Raw genomic sequence first — 16,667 nt, 5'->3', positions numbered from 1 at the left:
CCTAAAGCTCGGATCATATTTGGTGACAAAAGAATGCAAAAAAGTAGACAATTCTGGAGAACACAAATGTATTTTCTTAGAACTGTGTATGTGTGTATGTCACATAACAAGGATTAGTTGCCGCCCAGAATTACTTAGTTGAGTTGGGCAGCAGTATAAATTAAGTATATAAAAATTAGCTGGCTGCTTTGGGTTTATTTTAATGAAAAGTTCACTTTGAATGCCTACATGTATACATTCTAGTTTTCCAGTAAATTATTTACATTCTCAGAAGGTGAAAGGAGGAGGGAGGGAGAGAATGGAGAAAAGGAATGATTGTGTGTACACCTCTAGCGCTAGCTTCTCGGACTGCAACCTTCTCTCCCAGATCCTATACCTTAGCTGCAATTGTGTGGTCTGAATTAATTCCTTCCTTCCTTCCTTCCTTCCTTCCTTCCTTCCTTCCTTCCTTCCTTCCTTCCTTCCTTCCTTCCTTCCTTCCTTCCTTCCTTCCTTCCTTTCCTTCCTTTCTCCCAAAGGAAGACTCCTTTACAGTAGTCCTATTATGCCAATGATTTATCTAGCATCATCTGGGGAGACTAAGCTGGCAAATATATTTGGTGAGAGAGAAAACTAAGCTGCAGAAATCCACCAGTTGCTGTTCCATGTTCAAATAAGGACATTTGCACCAGCTGACTTTGGTACTGAGGTACTGTACAGATCAGCAATGGGAATAGTGTAATTTTGCTAGTTGAAGGACTGATACATTTGCATTTCAGTGCAGCTATGAGGCTGTACTCATACAGGCAATAAATATTGGCTGTTAGGTGCAGGATGATAGCATATGACTGAAACATGTCTTGTGGCTTTGCTTTGGGTTTTGTTTTGTTGTCTATACAATTAATAATGTGATCAGTGACATACCGTTCCAGCAGTTTGGCCCAGGAACCATTCCAATCTCTCTTTCCTTTTCACAAGTCTCTTTCTCCTCCTCCCATATCATTAAAGAGATATGAATGCTGTCAAGGTGTTACAATTAGAAACCAATAAAACCAATAAAACTCTGTTTTCAAGTTCAAGGTAGCAGGAGTGGAGTGTCGACCCAAATCAAATACCTGTGATCTCCCTGAATATTGCAATGGGACCTATTATGACTGTCCAGAAGATGTGTATGTTATGGATGGCTACCCATGTAATAATATGAAAGATTACTGTTACAGTGGAATTTGTGAGAGTTACGATTCTCAGTGTGAATCCTTCTTTGGAAAAGGTATGGTTTCAATCATTTGTGATTGATACAACCGATAATTAAACTGGCAGGTGTTATATAGAAAATATTCATATATTGGAATGTAAATGTTTATTATTTTGAAATGTTTTTTTTTATTCCAATAGTAAAGAATGTATGTAACTTGGGGTTGATCTATTTGAATTCTTGGTGTTCTACAAGCTTGGTTGCTTTCCTATAGATGTTTTGCCATCAGACTAAGTAATATCATCGGTATGTGGGAGGGTGGGCTTTGGTAGTTGTTTATATATACTGTCAGTCTTGGTTGGGGTGTGGTTACTTTCTTGATAGCTTTTAGTTAGGATATCGTTCTTCCCCCATTGTTTATCTGGTGTTGTTTCCTGCTTTTTGGGGTATTGGTTGCTAGATAGGATGTTTCCTTCCTTCCTTAACTTTTAGTTAAGTCCTTTAAACACAGGTATTCCTCAACTTACAACCATTGATTTAGTGACAGTCAGAGTTACAACAGCACTGAGAAAAGTGACTTAAGACCGATTTTCAGACTTTGCAGTGTCACCCTGGTCATGTGATCAAAATTTGTATGGTTGGCAACTTGTTCATATTTATGATGGTTGCAGGTTACCGGGGTCATGTGATCACCTTTTGCGGACTTTCTCCCCATTGACTTTATGGGAAAGCCAGATTCACTTAACAACTATGTTAATAACATAACAACTTAACACTTAACAACAGTGACAAGGAAGGTCATAAAATAGGGCAAAATTCACTTAACAACTGTCTCCCTTAGCAACAAAAAAACGTGGGCTCCATTGTGGTCCTAAGTCAAGAACTAGCTGTGTGTTGCACTCTGCCGAGAACTGTAGAGTCCGACACTGTGGTTCATAGATGAGTTATTTCTACGTGTGCTGGTGGATGGTTTCTCAAAATGCCAATTCCAGGAATTTTTGCATTTGGCTTGATCTAAAATGACTCCAATTCATGGTTGAAACTGTGGTTGAGTTTTTCCGTGTGGAGAGATTAAAGAATTTTTGTCATGCCTTCCACCTGCCAGTTTATATTCCTGGAAGCATTCTGCCTATTTTCTACCTGTCTATCTTAAATAATGTGTGTTCCCATCTTCACATTGCACGTTGTTGATTATTCAGTCAACTTTTGTTGTTTGTGCCGTCTTTCGGTTTGCTTAAGAGATTTTTGTGGGGATTTTGTTGGTTTATGTGCTACGGGGATGCCAAGAGGATGTAGTGATCCATTGTTTGTGTCAGAATTATCCTCAACGTAGAATAATGAACTTTCATTTATTTTGTAGGAGCAAAAAAAGGACCAAATGTTTGCTTTGAAAGAGCCAATAGCAAAGGAGACAGATTTGGCAATTGTGGAATGAATGGGCCAAATTTTGTAAAATGTTCCCAAGCGTAAGTAATCAGAAAAAATATTTTATATTCTGAACGCACATTCAGACTATATGACTCTATGCAGACTCAGTTAGGGATTAAGTCCCATTGAACTGACTATTCTTATTTGGATAATAGGCAACATGATTCAGAGTCACAGCTCTGCACTCTTTTTTTCCTTTTCCTTCTAAAGAAGCATACCAACAGCCTACTTCACTAAGACAAAATTTCCTATTAGAGATAGTCCTTGATTTACAACAGTTCATTTAGTGACCCTTCAAAGTTGTTTAGATCATTCAAACCCAGGGTGGGATTCAAATTTTTTAACAACCAGTTCTGTGGGCATGGCTTAGTTGGTGGGTGTGGCTTGGTGGTCATGTGACTGGCTGGGTGTGGCCAACTCAACATCACTCACATCGAGGCACGCATTTCCTCGCCTAGCCTCTCAGGACTGTGAGGATACTGCAACAGTTGTAAGTGTGAAAAATGGTCATAAGTCACTTTTTTCAGTGCTATTGTAACTTTGAATGGTCACTCCACACAAGCAAAGTACCAGCAAAGAGCGGGGAAAAAACTCCAGAGAAGGATAACATTTTTTATTTATCATACTGCTTCACTATTCCTTACTATGTATATGTATTATAATAATTCATATCATTATTATTTGCAGCAACAGTTTATGTGGCAAGATTCATTGTACATCTTTCAAAGAAGAGAATCTCCCGCCCCAGTTGTATTTCCAGAATCAAGATGGAATTAAATGTGTGACTACTGAATTTGATCTAGGATCAGATATTCCTGATCCAGCACTGGTTCATAAAGGCACTTCTTGTGCTGAAGGAAAAGTAAGAGTTTTCTGCATCTATGTGGATCTCACTTGCTTATTGAACAAATCACTGGCTGAGTTTGCACTCGGCACCAAGTCATGGTTTGTTATGTTAATTTGTTACTCCTAAGCATAAATCATGATTATATGCAATAGCGGTTGAGTATTTTCTATATGCTAAGCCAAAATCAGAAAGCCGCATTATTATTTAATATAAAATAATAGATAACAGAGTTCAGGAAACTTTTCCAGTTGAAGAGTCATATTATTTCTTCCTTCCCAGCTGGGAGATGTAATAAGCACATTAGCAACATAGTTACACTTTCAAAAAGGTTGGGGCTAAAATATTTGGATTTCAGGCAAAAGTATATTAATGATTTTAATAAGCCCAATTATTGGAAATTGGGGAGATTTCATTAATTAATTAAATCAATCAATCAGTTTTTAATGACACATTAGCATTCAACCTCTGGAAGACTTAGACCCATATTTTAATGTCTCACAAAAAGATGAACAAAGAATTACCTCTGGAATTTGTAATCCTGCCCATATGATTTTGGAGGCTGAGGGACTGTTTACATCTTATTCATTGTAGGTTTCCTGTTCAGTATGTTGTGCAAAACTATCCAGTGTTGTTTGTAAACTATCTCTATAGCATAATATTACACTAATAGATAGGACAAAAGACGCATGTAAATGACATGTGCATAATGATGTAATCATGGAAACATTGCAAGTTTACTTGTAGATTGACACAAGTACATAACTGTATTTGCATGCTGACATTGTGCATGGGGCATCATTTGTCATCACTGTGTTGTGTTGGGAATACTGCCAATTACACTTATCTTGTTTCAACAGATGAAGCTTAAAAGAACCTATATTACATCATTTGGGACTTGATCCATGCTTAATTTTAAACTGTAAGCTGTAAGTTCCAAATCATAGTGTCTAGATCAGTGGTGGCTAACCTTTTTGGGCTCCTGTGCAAAAAACTGCACATGCATCAGCACGCACCACTTGCGTGCCAGCACCCAGAATGTGATGCGCACCCCATCCCCACACTCCCTGTGCATGTGCGCACAGTCCCCCCCACCCCCTTACTTGCACTGTGACTCACGGCTGATTTTTTCGGCTGGTTTGAGGCCTTTTTTGGCCTCCCAGATGCTTGGAAAAGCCCCTGCAAGGCTTTTCAGGCCGAATTATAGGCCCGTTTTATCACTTCCAGTATTATAGGAAGTGATGAAACAGGCCATCATCCTGAAAATCCTTGCAGAGGCATTTCCCAGCCTCTGGGAGACTGAAAAAGGCCTCAAACCAACCGAAAAAAAAATCAGTTGTGTGGCACGCACACGCGCAGTGAGGTAAGTTTGCCTGCAGCTCGCGTGCCAGCACAAATGGCTCTGCATGCCACTTGTGGCATACGTGCCATAGGTTCGCCATCACAGGTCTAGATTCATACTTGTATCAAGTTGAACCCAGACAAATTGTATTGTTGCATGAAACAGAGACACAAAATTCACTTTGCTCCCATTTCCAGCATCATCATTTTAGGCTTAGATTTGTCCATCTTTTTTGGCCGTGTTCTTTAAGAGGCTACAATTCAGGATTAGGTCACTATCCATCTTGGGGAAGACCATCATGCTAAATTTGGTTTAGAGTTACTCTTGAACCCGATGACAGTCTCTTCTTGATAGCTTTGTGCATTTGCAGATAAAACATGCTTTCAAAGACCATACTAAAAAAACAACTATTTTCCCCTCCTTTTTAGGCTTGTGTTGATTACAAGTGCGTAAATGCAAGCTTGCTGGGTTACAACTGTGACATAAAGAAAAAATGTAATGGCCGTGCGGTAAGTTAAAATATTATGATGATGATATTGTTCAGGATGAGACAAAATTATAATAAATAAGTATCTTGGCATATAGTACAGATAGTCCTCGAATTATGACCACAATTGAGCCCAAAATTTATGTGAAGTAAGGCAGTTTTTAAATACGTTTTGCTCCATTTTACAACCTTTCTTGCCATAGTTGTTAGTGAATCACTGCAGTTGTTAAGTTAGTCACACAACTGTTAAGTAAATCTGGCTTCCCCATTGATTTTGCTTGTCGAAAGGTTGCAAAAGGGAATCACGTGACCTTGGGACACAGCAATGGTCATAAATATGAACCAGATGTGAAGGGTCTAAATTTTGATCACTTGACTATGGGCATGTTGCAGTGGTCACAAACTGTAAAAAAAACTACCATCAATCACTTTTTTCAGTGCTGTTGTAACTTTGAATGGTCATTAAATAAACTGTTGTAAGTCGACGATTACCTGTATTAGGGTCAAATAGGGTTGAATACAGCAGTGTTATGGTAGTTCTTTGTAGCATTTCTACCCATTTATTTATGGGACATTATACCACAACCCAAGTATTACCTCATCTAGAGAACATATATGTAGATCACAGGTGGGTGTTTTTTTTTTTTTTTGCCAGCATCTTATTTAAGAAAACATTTTGCATTTCAAGAAACATAGGCATATATAACACCTAGAGGTTTTGTCAAATGAAAAAAACTATGTTGTGTCATCATAACTCAAGCCCCACTTCTTACGGGTTTGCATGCAATATGCAAACATAGTACAAGTACAAACGGGATGAGTATGCATGAAAATGTTCAATACATGATTTACCATTTGTTTCCCTTTCCCTCCCTTTGGATGCCCAAGGCAAGTTAAAATGTGGACATTCTGGTTTTTTTCCCCCTCCTCAAAGAAATAAATACTTATTTTCCATCAAGTTAAATTTGCCAAGTTCAGAAATAATAGGAAAGCTAATCATACAAGAAATGAACCTCATGTTGTGGCCTGTCGGCCGCCGGCCCCTCTGGCAGCCAAATAAGATGAGAAGGTAGAGTGGGAGTTGGGCATCAAGGCAATCTGAGAGCTTTGAGGGGGAAGAGGGAAGGGAGCTGTCAGAGACCGAAGCGGAGCCTGGGCTGTCCATCAGCCCCCAAATGTGGAGTCAACAGCTCCCAGGTCCAGAGGTAGATGATGAGGAAGAGGAGGAACAGCTGGGTTCCTTGCCTGAAACATAGATGCGCAGAAGGCAGGGGAGAGGAGAGCACCAGGAATCTATGGAAGAGCCACCGTGCTAGCTAAGCCCCACCCTAGCTCTGGGGATAAAAGGCAGGGGGCGGAGATAAATAGGTGTGGCAGACAACTATTTGTCTTCCTGTCAGTCAGAGAGAGAGAGACTCTCTTGGTGTGTTGGAACCATTTCAGGGGGAAAGGGAGCAAGCTTCTTTCCAAAGGCACTTAGAGATTTTGTTAGCCTGCTGTGTGTGTGTGTGAGAGAGAGAGAGAGAGAAAGACTCTTTGCTTGGGTCACTGGCACTCCTAATAAAGGGAACGTTTAGTTAACAGCATGCTGGTCATGTTTGGTAGGCGGGTCAGAAAATTAATTACCAGATTGTCATAGGAAAACAATTGTTTTTGTTTTCCTGTAACATTATGGGAATTATTGATATGTTCTTTAGTGTCTAACAAAATAATGGATGGAAAACAGTAGGTCCCATCAGTGGTTTGCTGGAGGTGGTTCATATTGACTCATTACAGATGATCATTACATTTCCCAGAATTCTGCAAACTAGTTGAGAGAAAAGGATATCTCCAATGCCTGCCCAATCACCTCTTTGGAAGCCATTGGTATAGCACTGCCAACACCAACTGTTTTATTTATTTATTTTATTTATTTATTTTTATTTGTCAATTGCTTACAAGATAATAGGTATAAGTAAAAACATAGTTATGAATACGTGGATACATATAAGAAAAATTAAAAAAATATATAAAAGAAACAATAGGACAGAGATGGTAGGCACATTGGTGCACTTATGCACGCCCCCTACAGACCTCTTAGGAAAGGGGTGAGGTCAATAGTAGACAGTCTAAGATTAAAGTTTTGGGGGTTTGGGGAAAAAACCACAGAGTCAGGTAGAGTATTCCAGACATTGACCACTCTGTTGCTGAAGTCGTATTTCCTGCAATCAAGTTTGGTGCGATTAACCTTGAGTTTGTATCTATTGCTTGCTCTAGTGTTGTTATGGTTGAAGCTGAAGTATTCATTGACAGGTAGGACATTGCAATGTATGTTTTTATAAACTATACTTAGATTGGCCCGAAGGCGGCGTAGTTCTAGGTTTTCTAGGTCTAGAATTTCGAGTCTGGTGGCATAAGGTATTCTGCAATGAGTAGAGGAGTGGAGAACTTTTCCTGTGAAATATTTCTGGACTTTCTCAACTGTGTTAATAGCAGATATGTAATGTGGGTTCCAGACTGATGAGCTGTATTCGAGTAGTGGTCTAGCAAATGTTTTGTATGCTCTAGTTATTGGTGTAATATTACCAGAGAAAAAGCTACATAAGATTAGGTTAACAACTCTTAACGCCTTTTTGGCTATGTAGTTACAGTGGGCTCTAGCACTTAGGTCATTTGAGATGAGTACTCCAAGATCCTTGACAGAGTTTGGATCATCAACAAGGTCTTGACTGTTCAGCCTGTATTTTATTTTCTGATTTTTTTTGCCAATATGTAGGACAGAGCATTTATTTGTTGAGATTTGAAGTTGCCATTTGTTTGACCATTCTGATACATAGTCAAGGTCTTTTTGAAGGGTAGCAGTATTGTCTGTGGTGTTGAATAGCTTTACATTATCAGCAAAGAGAACGCAGTTGCTCTTAATATGATCACAGAAGTCATTTATGTAGAGTATGAAAAGAGTTGGTCCTAGAACACTGCCTTGGGGGACACCACTGTTGACAGATACAGAATTTCATAGGACGCTCCCAATTTTGACCATTTGTTGTCTGTTTGACAGGAATGCTTCTATCCAGTTATGCAGTTGTCCAGAGATACCGTAAGATTTTAATTTTAGGAGTAGTTTGCCGTGTACCACTGAATCAAAGACTTTACAGAAGTCTATGTAGATTGCGTCTATTGCTTTTCCGTGATCGAGTTGTGTAGTCCATATGTTTTTGCAGTGTAAGAGTTGCAGATTACAGGATAGTTTTTTCCTGAAACCAAATTGTTTATTAGAGAGTAGGTTGTTTGTTTCTAAGTGGAGCATGATGGATTGGTTAATAATTGATTCCATGATGCAGCATAAAGTGATTGGTCATAATTTCAAGGAGGCTGGGGTCTCCCTTTTTGAAGATGGGGATGACTGTGGCTTGTGACCATAGTTTTGGCAAGGAGCTGGTCCTGAAAGATTTTTCAAAGATTATGCTTAGAGATTCTGCTGTCAGTGGGTAGCTTTTTTAAGAAGTAGGCACATATTCTGTCTGGCCCAATAGATAGAGATGGTTTTAGATTGTGCAGTGCTTTTTCAAAAATGTCTTCTGTAAAATCAATATGTACTAACAGAGCCAACAGAGCTGGTTGTTAAATATTGATCTGTACACCACACCACTACTTCCCATCCAAAAGAGAGGTCAATATGATACATTGCATAGCACAGGCAGGAGAAACCATGGAACCATGTTCATTATTACTCACTTTTGATATTCAGCTTTTAATAGAATTCTTTTATAATGGCATTTGAATTCTTCTACAATTAAATTCCTTAAGAGATGTGCATGGATTCTTGCACACTTGTTCGGGGGAGAAACATAACACCCTCACCCTAATATTACGATATTAAAAATTTCTATAACCTATTTAAAAATTGTGATTTCATCATTTTGTTTCTTTTTTTTGTTCCTGTAGGTGTGTAACAACAAAGGCAATTGCCACTGCAATCCTGGGTGGGCACCTCCTTTTTGTGATGTGGCTGGCTATGGGGGCAGCATAGATAGTGGCCCAACACATATAGGTATCAAGAACCATTCCTCTTTCTTACCTTTCAACTGATGTTACTCACTTTAGAACACTGGTTAATTTTGCTACCTGTTAAGGTAGCTTTATGTCTTATTTGGCAAAAGTCACTTTCATCTTAAAGTGAATAACTGTCACTTAATTGAATAACTGTCCAAAAAAAATATTCTACTTTAAAAATGAAAACTAAGAACAAAAGTCACCATAGCCTTTGCTACTCTAGTTTAGTGGATTTTATTTCTGCTGAAAATAATTATCTTTAAATCTGAATCTATAGCTGTAAATTAGCATATGTCCATTTTAAAAGTTTGGGTCTTTTATTTTTGGAAGATGAGCTTCTTCTTTCTTGGAAATTTTTTATATATATAGTGGTGCTTAAATGTTTGCCAACAGTTTTGAATTTTCAATATTACTGCTCAATGTCTATGGAGATTTTCAGTCATCCAGGTCATAGTTGTCCCAAAGGTGCTTTTTCAAGAGGCAACTGGACTTTCTGGTTTTTCTTTGAATTCAAAGAAAAAGTCCAGTTACCTCTTGAAAAAGCACCTTTGGGATATTGCTGCTTAAATATGACCTAAAACACGATCTGTTCTATTGCATAAGTCCTAAAACTAGAAAAAGAGATTCCAGTTAAACAAAGGGGTCAAAATATTATACTTTTTCATCTATTTATTGAAGAAAATTATCAAAAAATGCATATTTTATCTTGGTGAGAAATCAACCCTTCCTTCTTATAGCCCCATTGTCCAAATTCTACATTTAAATCAGCGTACAATGCTTATTTTCTTTCTTAGATACGTCCCTTCGAGATGGTCTTCTGATATTCTTTTTACTTGTGTTGCCTATATTAATTCTACTTGCAATTGCATTTGTCAAGAGAAAAGAAATTAAAAGGCGTCTCTTCAGAGAACGTAGAAGACAACACAGGTACAACATTTATGCAATTGAGGATATTGAGAACGGAACACATCTATGCAAGGTTAAGTCAAAAATTCAAATTAGAAACATAATTTGTTGGCCTAGTGATCTTAAAAGACAAACTAAATGTTGTGGTGCAAGCCATTCAGAAGCAAGCTTTATTGAATTCTATGAACATATGAAATAAATATTAAATAAAATATAAAAAGGTTGAAGCCTTTTGAAATGATACCCTTATATGATTAGCTATATATGACAATGGGACAAGATTTATAGAGGTTTTTAGGAATGTTTGGAATGAAGCTTGAAAAAGCAGACGGAAATCTAGAAAAATAATATCCTTTCATTATTTTTATCTAGGTTTTATTGGCAAGCTTGAAGAAGCAAGTTCTGTTTAAGGTTTTAAATTACACTTCGTCTATATAAGAGACAAGGAAAGGATATTATTTTCCTAAACCTTAACTCTGTGATATTCAGACAATTCATTACCCATCTGTAACTTACAATGTAATATTTTGGCTTTTCATTTTTTTAAGAAAAATGCCTTAGAAAATATTAGGAAGTTATTCCTCATAATGCTAGTCATAGAGCCAGCATCGATAGAAGAAAGATACTGCCTAGATTGGGTAATTCTCTAAGAATGGTTAGTATTTCTCAGATCCTGGTTTTGTTACTGATTCTACAAATTATGATTCCTCTAATACAAACTATGATCATTTCAGTAGAAAAATATATTTGCTGATTTTTTAAAAATCAGATAATATTTTAGGCCAGTTGGCTCTTAACCTGTGGTCCACGGACCCCTGGGATGGGCCGCTGTCATCACAGGCGATCCACAAAAGCTTGAAGAAATGTTATGATTTAAATTTAGAGTTAAGTCTTGGGGGTCCAGGGGCATGGTTTATGGCCACAGAAGAGTTTTTTTTAAAGGGGGTGTTGTCTATGGTGAAGAAAAGGTTGAGAGCCACTGTTTTAAGTATTGGCAGTGCTTCCTACTAAAGTAGCTCTTTGCTTTGCTTTTCCTTCATCCATTTTGATTTTTCAATCCTAGACTAGCTAGGCTACACCCCTTACTTTATATGAAAATCAACTAAGTAAGGTACTCCTGAGGTAGAATCATCATTTTGGGAAAAGTCATTTAGGGCACTAAATCTACTCCCACTACTAGCCTAGTCGGTGAAGGAAACTCAGTCTAAACATTTTTCAATTTCCAATTCAATGGCTGTCTAGCCACTGAAAAGGGGCCTACCAACCCTCTTAGTACTTTCCATATTCAAGTAGTTCAAGTTGTTTTTTTCTGACATTCAGTTGGGATTTGCTTTACTGTAATCAATGATGTTCACTCTGGGGCAATAGAAAAAAAGCAGCCCTTCTTCTACATTACAGCTTTCAAGATTGGAAGAGTGTTATCATAGCTTTCCTCAGTTACCTTTTCCAAAAACTCAACATTCCAGCTTCTTTGATCTTTCGAGGTTTTGTTTCTAATTTATCATCATCATTATTGTTCTTTTCTTAATCTGTTTGTCTGAATCACTGTAAAAGAGTATTATCTAGTTATCTACTTCCACATTTACTAGCTGGGAAATTCCTGACTTCATAATTTTAAAAAACCTGAAGCCAACACTGAACATAGGAACTTAAAAATTATAATGTTCTAAAACCGTGCCAGAATCAAACTCAAGCCTGGTAGATGGTTGTGGAATGAACTTAATCCATTATTGCCAATTAAACTGAAACCAGCCAACAGCGGAAAAATGCTTTGAATTGCTTCATTTCTGTCATCCCAGATTTTTTTTTTTTTCCCAGGGAAAAATAACATTTACACGCAAGCAAATACTTTTTTTTGTTTGATAGGTCATATACATCCTCTATTCGACTATGTAGTATTTTTCAAGCAGGAATGATTAGCAAAAACCTATTTCCCTGTTATTGTGAATAAAGACACCTCTATGTGTCTTAGCAGTGATTGTCCTCCTTTCAATATTGTTATACACTCTCTCTGCATCCACAGTGGCTTTTAACAAAACTTTTTTTTTCTTTTTGGTTTTTAGCTATGTCTGTTGATCTGGGGATACTGCAAGATGGGCTTTTATGTTTATATAATTTTTAACTGTTTGCTTAAATTGTTCATTAAGGACTGAAAATGCACAGCAAAGAAGACCGCTACCTGCACACCAGAATAATACTCCAAGTGAACCAAATCCACAAGAGGAAAAAAATAGAAGGCGGGTAAGTACTTTCAATTATAATGTCTACTTTTAAGTAATTTCCATTAATAAGAGTCTTTTAGTACAAAATATCAGCTGAGCACTTTTTTCTTTCAGTTAATTATTTTTTATTCAGAAATTCAGTTTGCAGAATTTAGAACAGTATTTTGCTGGATTGTAAACATAAGCATAGGGAGCAGTGGGTCAGCAGTTAAAAACACTGATCTTGTCAACTGGAAAACTGGCAGTCCACGTTCGAGATCAAAGTGCCACGCAATGTGGTAAGCTTCCATTCCTTGCTGCAGCTTCTGCCCAACTAGCAGTTTGAAAGCATGCAAATGCGACTAGACAAATAGATACCAATTTGGTGGTAAGGTAACAGAGTTCTGTGCGCTTCGGTGTATAGTCATGCTGGTCACATGGCTGCAGAAGTGGATTTGGACAATGCTGGTTCCCTTGGATAAGACAGGAGTCCGCAACTCCTGGTTTGTGGACTAGCACCAGCCCACAGCATGCCAGAAACTGGGCCACGCAAACAACCGACGCCCCATCCATGGGATGCAGGAGGGAGAAACCATGCCTCCTCTGGTCCATGGAATCAGACCCTGGTGCCCCAAAGGTTGGGGATTACTGAGCTAAGAAACAGGTGAGCACCACCCACTAGAATCACACATGACTGGACAGGGGAAACCTTTACCATTATCTTTTTAAACATAAGCATGACCTTTTATTTATTTAATTAATTTATCTTTTTCAGCCTACTACTTCAAATTCAGGAATCTTTACAATATCTCACTTTCCAACTCCAAGGTTTGTACTTTTTGATACAACTTTTCAGCAGAATCACATATGGTATATGGTTTTAAGTACAGGCAAAACATGTTAAAAACTAGAGGTGGATAACTTTTTTTTCAGTAGAGGGTTGGGACTGCATGCTCTATAGCAATTTATTGCAGCCACATGAGAGTAATGGCTAGAAATGGAAGCTGGTTTTCACCATTAAATTGCAACTGTCTCCAGTGATAAGCACACTTTTCTCGTATAATGATGTGTGGTGATTAAAGAGTGGGAAGCCAATGTCTCTTCTCAACCACAGAGTTCACTGGGTGATTTTGGGTCAGTTACTTTCTTTCAACCCAACAGTGTTTATTTATATTGTAGGAATCAGAAGGCCTTGATGCCTAAAGGAAACTAGAATCTCAGTGAATAAATAATAGTTCATATATTCATTTCATACATTAATATGTTGTAGTCATTTGAATGCACTTCATTCATGTCTGGCACAATTGTTTAGGTGGCTTTTATGTCAATAACTAAAGTAAAAAATTGTTTGAGATAATTTGAAGATGAAGGCTTAGCTCAACTAGTAGAACAAATTCATACTGTTTTCCAGTTCAGATAAAGGATTACTATGTGCATATGGTTACTTCAGATCAACTTACTTGTACTTTGATGCTACAGTAAGTCTCTTTGAGGAGATGGACAGTTCAGAAATGTGAAATAGAAGTGAATAAAAATAAAATAAGTAGTTCTTTATCAGGACTCTTTGTACCCACCAAAACCTGAAATCCTTATCTACAGACTGTTTTCCTCTTCTTTTTTTTAGGCCACCAGTACAAAATCAATTTGTTCCACCTCAACAACAACCTCTCGTACAACCACCAATGTCACAAAGACCTCCCGTACGACCACCAATTCCACAAAATCCTCCTTTAAGACCACCAATTCAACAAAATCCTTTAAGACCACCAATTCCACGAAACTCACCTTTAAGACCACCAATTCCACGAAACTCACCTTTAAGACCACCAATTCCACGAAACTCACCTTTAAGACCACCAATCCCACAAAAACCCGTTTTCTCTCCTCCATCTTGAAGAATTATAAAGACATGTATGCCACTAGGGAAAATATTATATTAATGAAATGAATTAAAAGTGTTTTTTTTTTAGAAATATACAAAGGAAGACCTCAGTTTAATTTCTAAAACAGAATGACATTAAACTTAATTTACTTTAGGGTCTGCTGCTCTACCAAATCATTATTTAGGAAATAAAGTGTTGCCTTAATTATTAGACCACAGGATATTGCTTTTACAAATAATACTCATACCAGTAAAAATCTTTTACCCTAACATAGGGCCAAACTAGATATTGTAGAAAATGTGATGAGAAACCCTACCAGACTTATAAAATGTAGGACATGCTTGTGCAATTTTTATGAGAAGAAGCGGTGGTGAGGTTCTTCTCTAGTTGTGGGCTCAATGAGATTCCTCCCTTTCTCTCTTCACTCCTAACACATATTAATTATTAACATTACAAGAAAACACCTATTGAAGTTACTTGTCATGATTGGGGAAAGAGTAGTTAAATCTGTCATAAAAATTACCTTGTTGTTGAGCCCAATAAAAATTGGGGGAGACTGCTGCTCTTAGATCAATGACAGATTTTCTAATTATGTAGTTGCTCTGATTTTTTTTAAAGTGTGCAATTGGTTCTTTGTAGTCAGTTGGTTTATTACATTAAGAAACAATGTGAATGGAATATAATGAAGTGAAGCACAAGATGGGTTTCAAAAATCAGTCAATCAGTGAAGAAAGGGCTATATAGTGTAGTATTATCTATTTGAGCAAAGATCAGAAAGCAATTTGTATTGCCTTAAAATCAACAAATGTGACTTGACAGCACTGTATTGTTGATCTGCATGTTTACTGCTGAAACTTCCCACACAGGAAGATTTTAAACACTTATTCTTAAGTGTTTAAACGATCATGTTATTGTAAGATATTTCTCAATATTCTTTCAACTTTCCAAGTAAAAAGTGAATATATTTTAAATGTTTTATTCTAACACTGAAATAGATGATACTTCTGTTTTCATATCATAAATCTGTGAAAGTTATACATTTTTTATTTATAGCTTTATCTGATCATTTTGATAGTCATGTTGATATTTTATCAACATGAGACAAAAGGTCAACTACATGCTGTAACATAATAAGACATGTTTTTTTAACTATGCTTTAATGAAAAAAACACAATTGACTGGCCTCATTAAGCATGTCAAACCATTTCAGATTCATAATAGTAATTTGTACCATTTTTCATTAAAGTGCAGCGATGCCACATTTCTGCAATACCAGCCCTGTTAGTAATTTTGGTAAAAACATTATATGACATTTCAGTATGGATTCATTAAACCAAAGATTTGATTAAAGAGTATCCTTACAGTGTTGTATCCTTGCATCCTTACAGTGTGACAGCCTTTGTTTAAAGTCACACATAATTGTAGTTTGCATAAATTTTGAAAAAGATAATGTATTTGAAAATTGGGCAAAGTGTTGAATAATTATGCTTCCTAATATATGGCTTAGGAGGCACAATAACCAGTTCAGACCTGTAAATCAAGACTAAGACATATGGTCCACCAAATTTAATGAATGATTTATATGACAACCTCTTTCCACTATCAGCCATATATGAAATTCTATGCAGAATTGATTACAAAATGTTTTTGAAAAGTTTTTAATATCTCATTTTTGGCAATGTAATTGTGTTGATGAACAAATACCGTACGCTGGATACAAATGTCAAAATTTAGATATTAACATATTTTTAATGTTTACATTGTCTGAAAATTTATATTAATATGTATTTTAGAGACTATAGAATACTTCAAAATTGAATTTTCTTGTAATCAATCAAATTAATGGTTCTTTCACCTCTAAGCTTTGTACCTATATAAAGTTATTTGCAGTTTTGCACAAATCACTTTTGTAATTTAGTGGTAGAAAAATCAGTTGCACAATTTCTGTTAAAATGTTGTGAACCATTTTGTAAAAAAATAAATAAAATAAAATGACATACAAATGGCATATTTTTAAAAAATCTGATATTTCATTGATGTGAAAAATCAATAACAAATTTAATGCTTTTACAATATTACTTTCAACATGATTGCAGATAAATAGTATAGGGTGTATAGGTGATTCTCATTTAGTGACCATTTATTCAGCAACCTTTCAAACTTTTTTTATAAGTCACTTTTTATTAGGTTATAAAGTGTTATAAAATACAAAATAGAAAAGCAAATAAAAGGGCACGGATAGGGAGAGAGAAAGGCAGAGAAAAGCGAGTAAGGGTAAGGAAAGAAAAAGAAGCACTTCTGACTCTACCTATTACAGTAGAATAGGGCATTAACAATAATCACAACTTTTTATTTTACCATAATTGTATA

At 36.6% G+C, this 16,667-nt stretch overlaps 1 protein-coding gene across 4 annotated transcripts in view; it reads left to right on the top strand.

The window, feature by feature from the left end:
* The window catches only part of LOC113439166 (disintegrin and metalloproteinase domain-containing protein 9-like), a 37,928-nt gene extending 21,623 nt beyond the window's left edge, over positions 1-16,305 (top strand). For 3 of the 4 annotated variants that reach the window (XM_026704921.2, XM_087932571.1, XM_087932572.1), the window contains 9 exons: positions 1,054-1,249; positions 2,535-2,640; positions 3,290-3,464; positions 5,217-5,297; positions 9,200-9,305; positions 10,102-10,234; positions 12,361-12,454; positions 13,190-13,242; positions 14,039-16,305. In XM_026704921.2, the coding sequence (XP_026560706.1) occupies positions 1,054-1,249; positions 2,535-2,640; positions 3,290-3,464; positions 5,217-5,297; positions 9,200-9,305; positions 10,102-10,234; positions 12,361-12,454; positions 13,190-13,242; positions 14,039-14,309 (1,215 nt within the window). In that variant the 3' untranslated portion in view covers positions 14,310-16,305. The remainder of the gene's footprint in view (positions 1-1,053; positions 1,250-2,534; positions 2,641-3,289; positions 3,465-5,216; positions 5,298-9,199; positions 9,306-10,101; positions 10,235-12,360; positions 12,455-13,189; positions 13,243-14,038) is intronic. The other variant, XM_087932570.1, reaches the window with a different exon arrangement.
* The last annotated feature ends 362 nt before the right edge of the window (positions 16,306-16,667 follow it).

Source organism: Pseudonaja textilis, chromosome 4 (genome assembly GCF_049901715.1).
Source record: "Pseudonaja textilis isolate UNSWEBS1 chromosome 4, rPseTex1.2, whole genome shotgun sequence".
Classification (NCBI taxonomy): Eukaryota; Metazoa; Chordata; class Lepidosauria; order Squamata; family Elapidae; genus Pseudonaja; species Pseudonaja textilis.
Note: the sequence above shows the minus strand (reverse complement) of the source record. Positions and strands in the feature narration are given on the sequence as shown.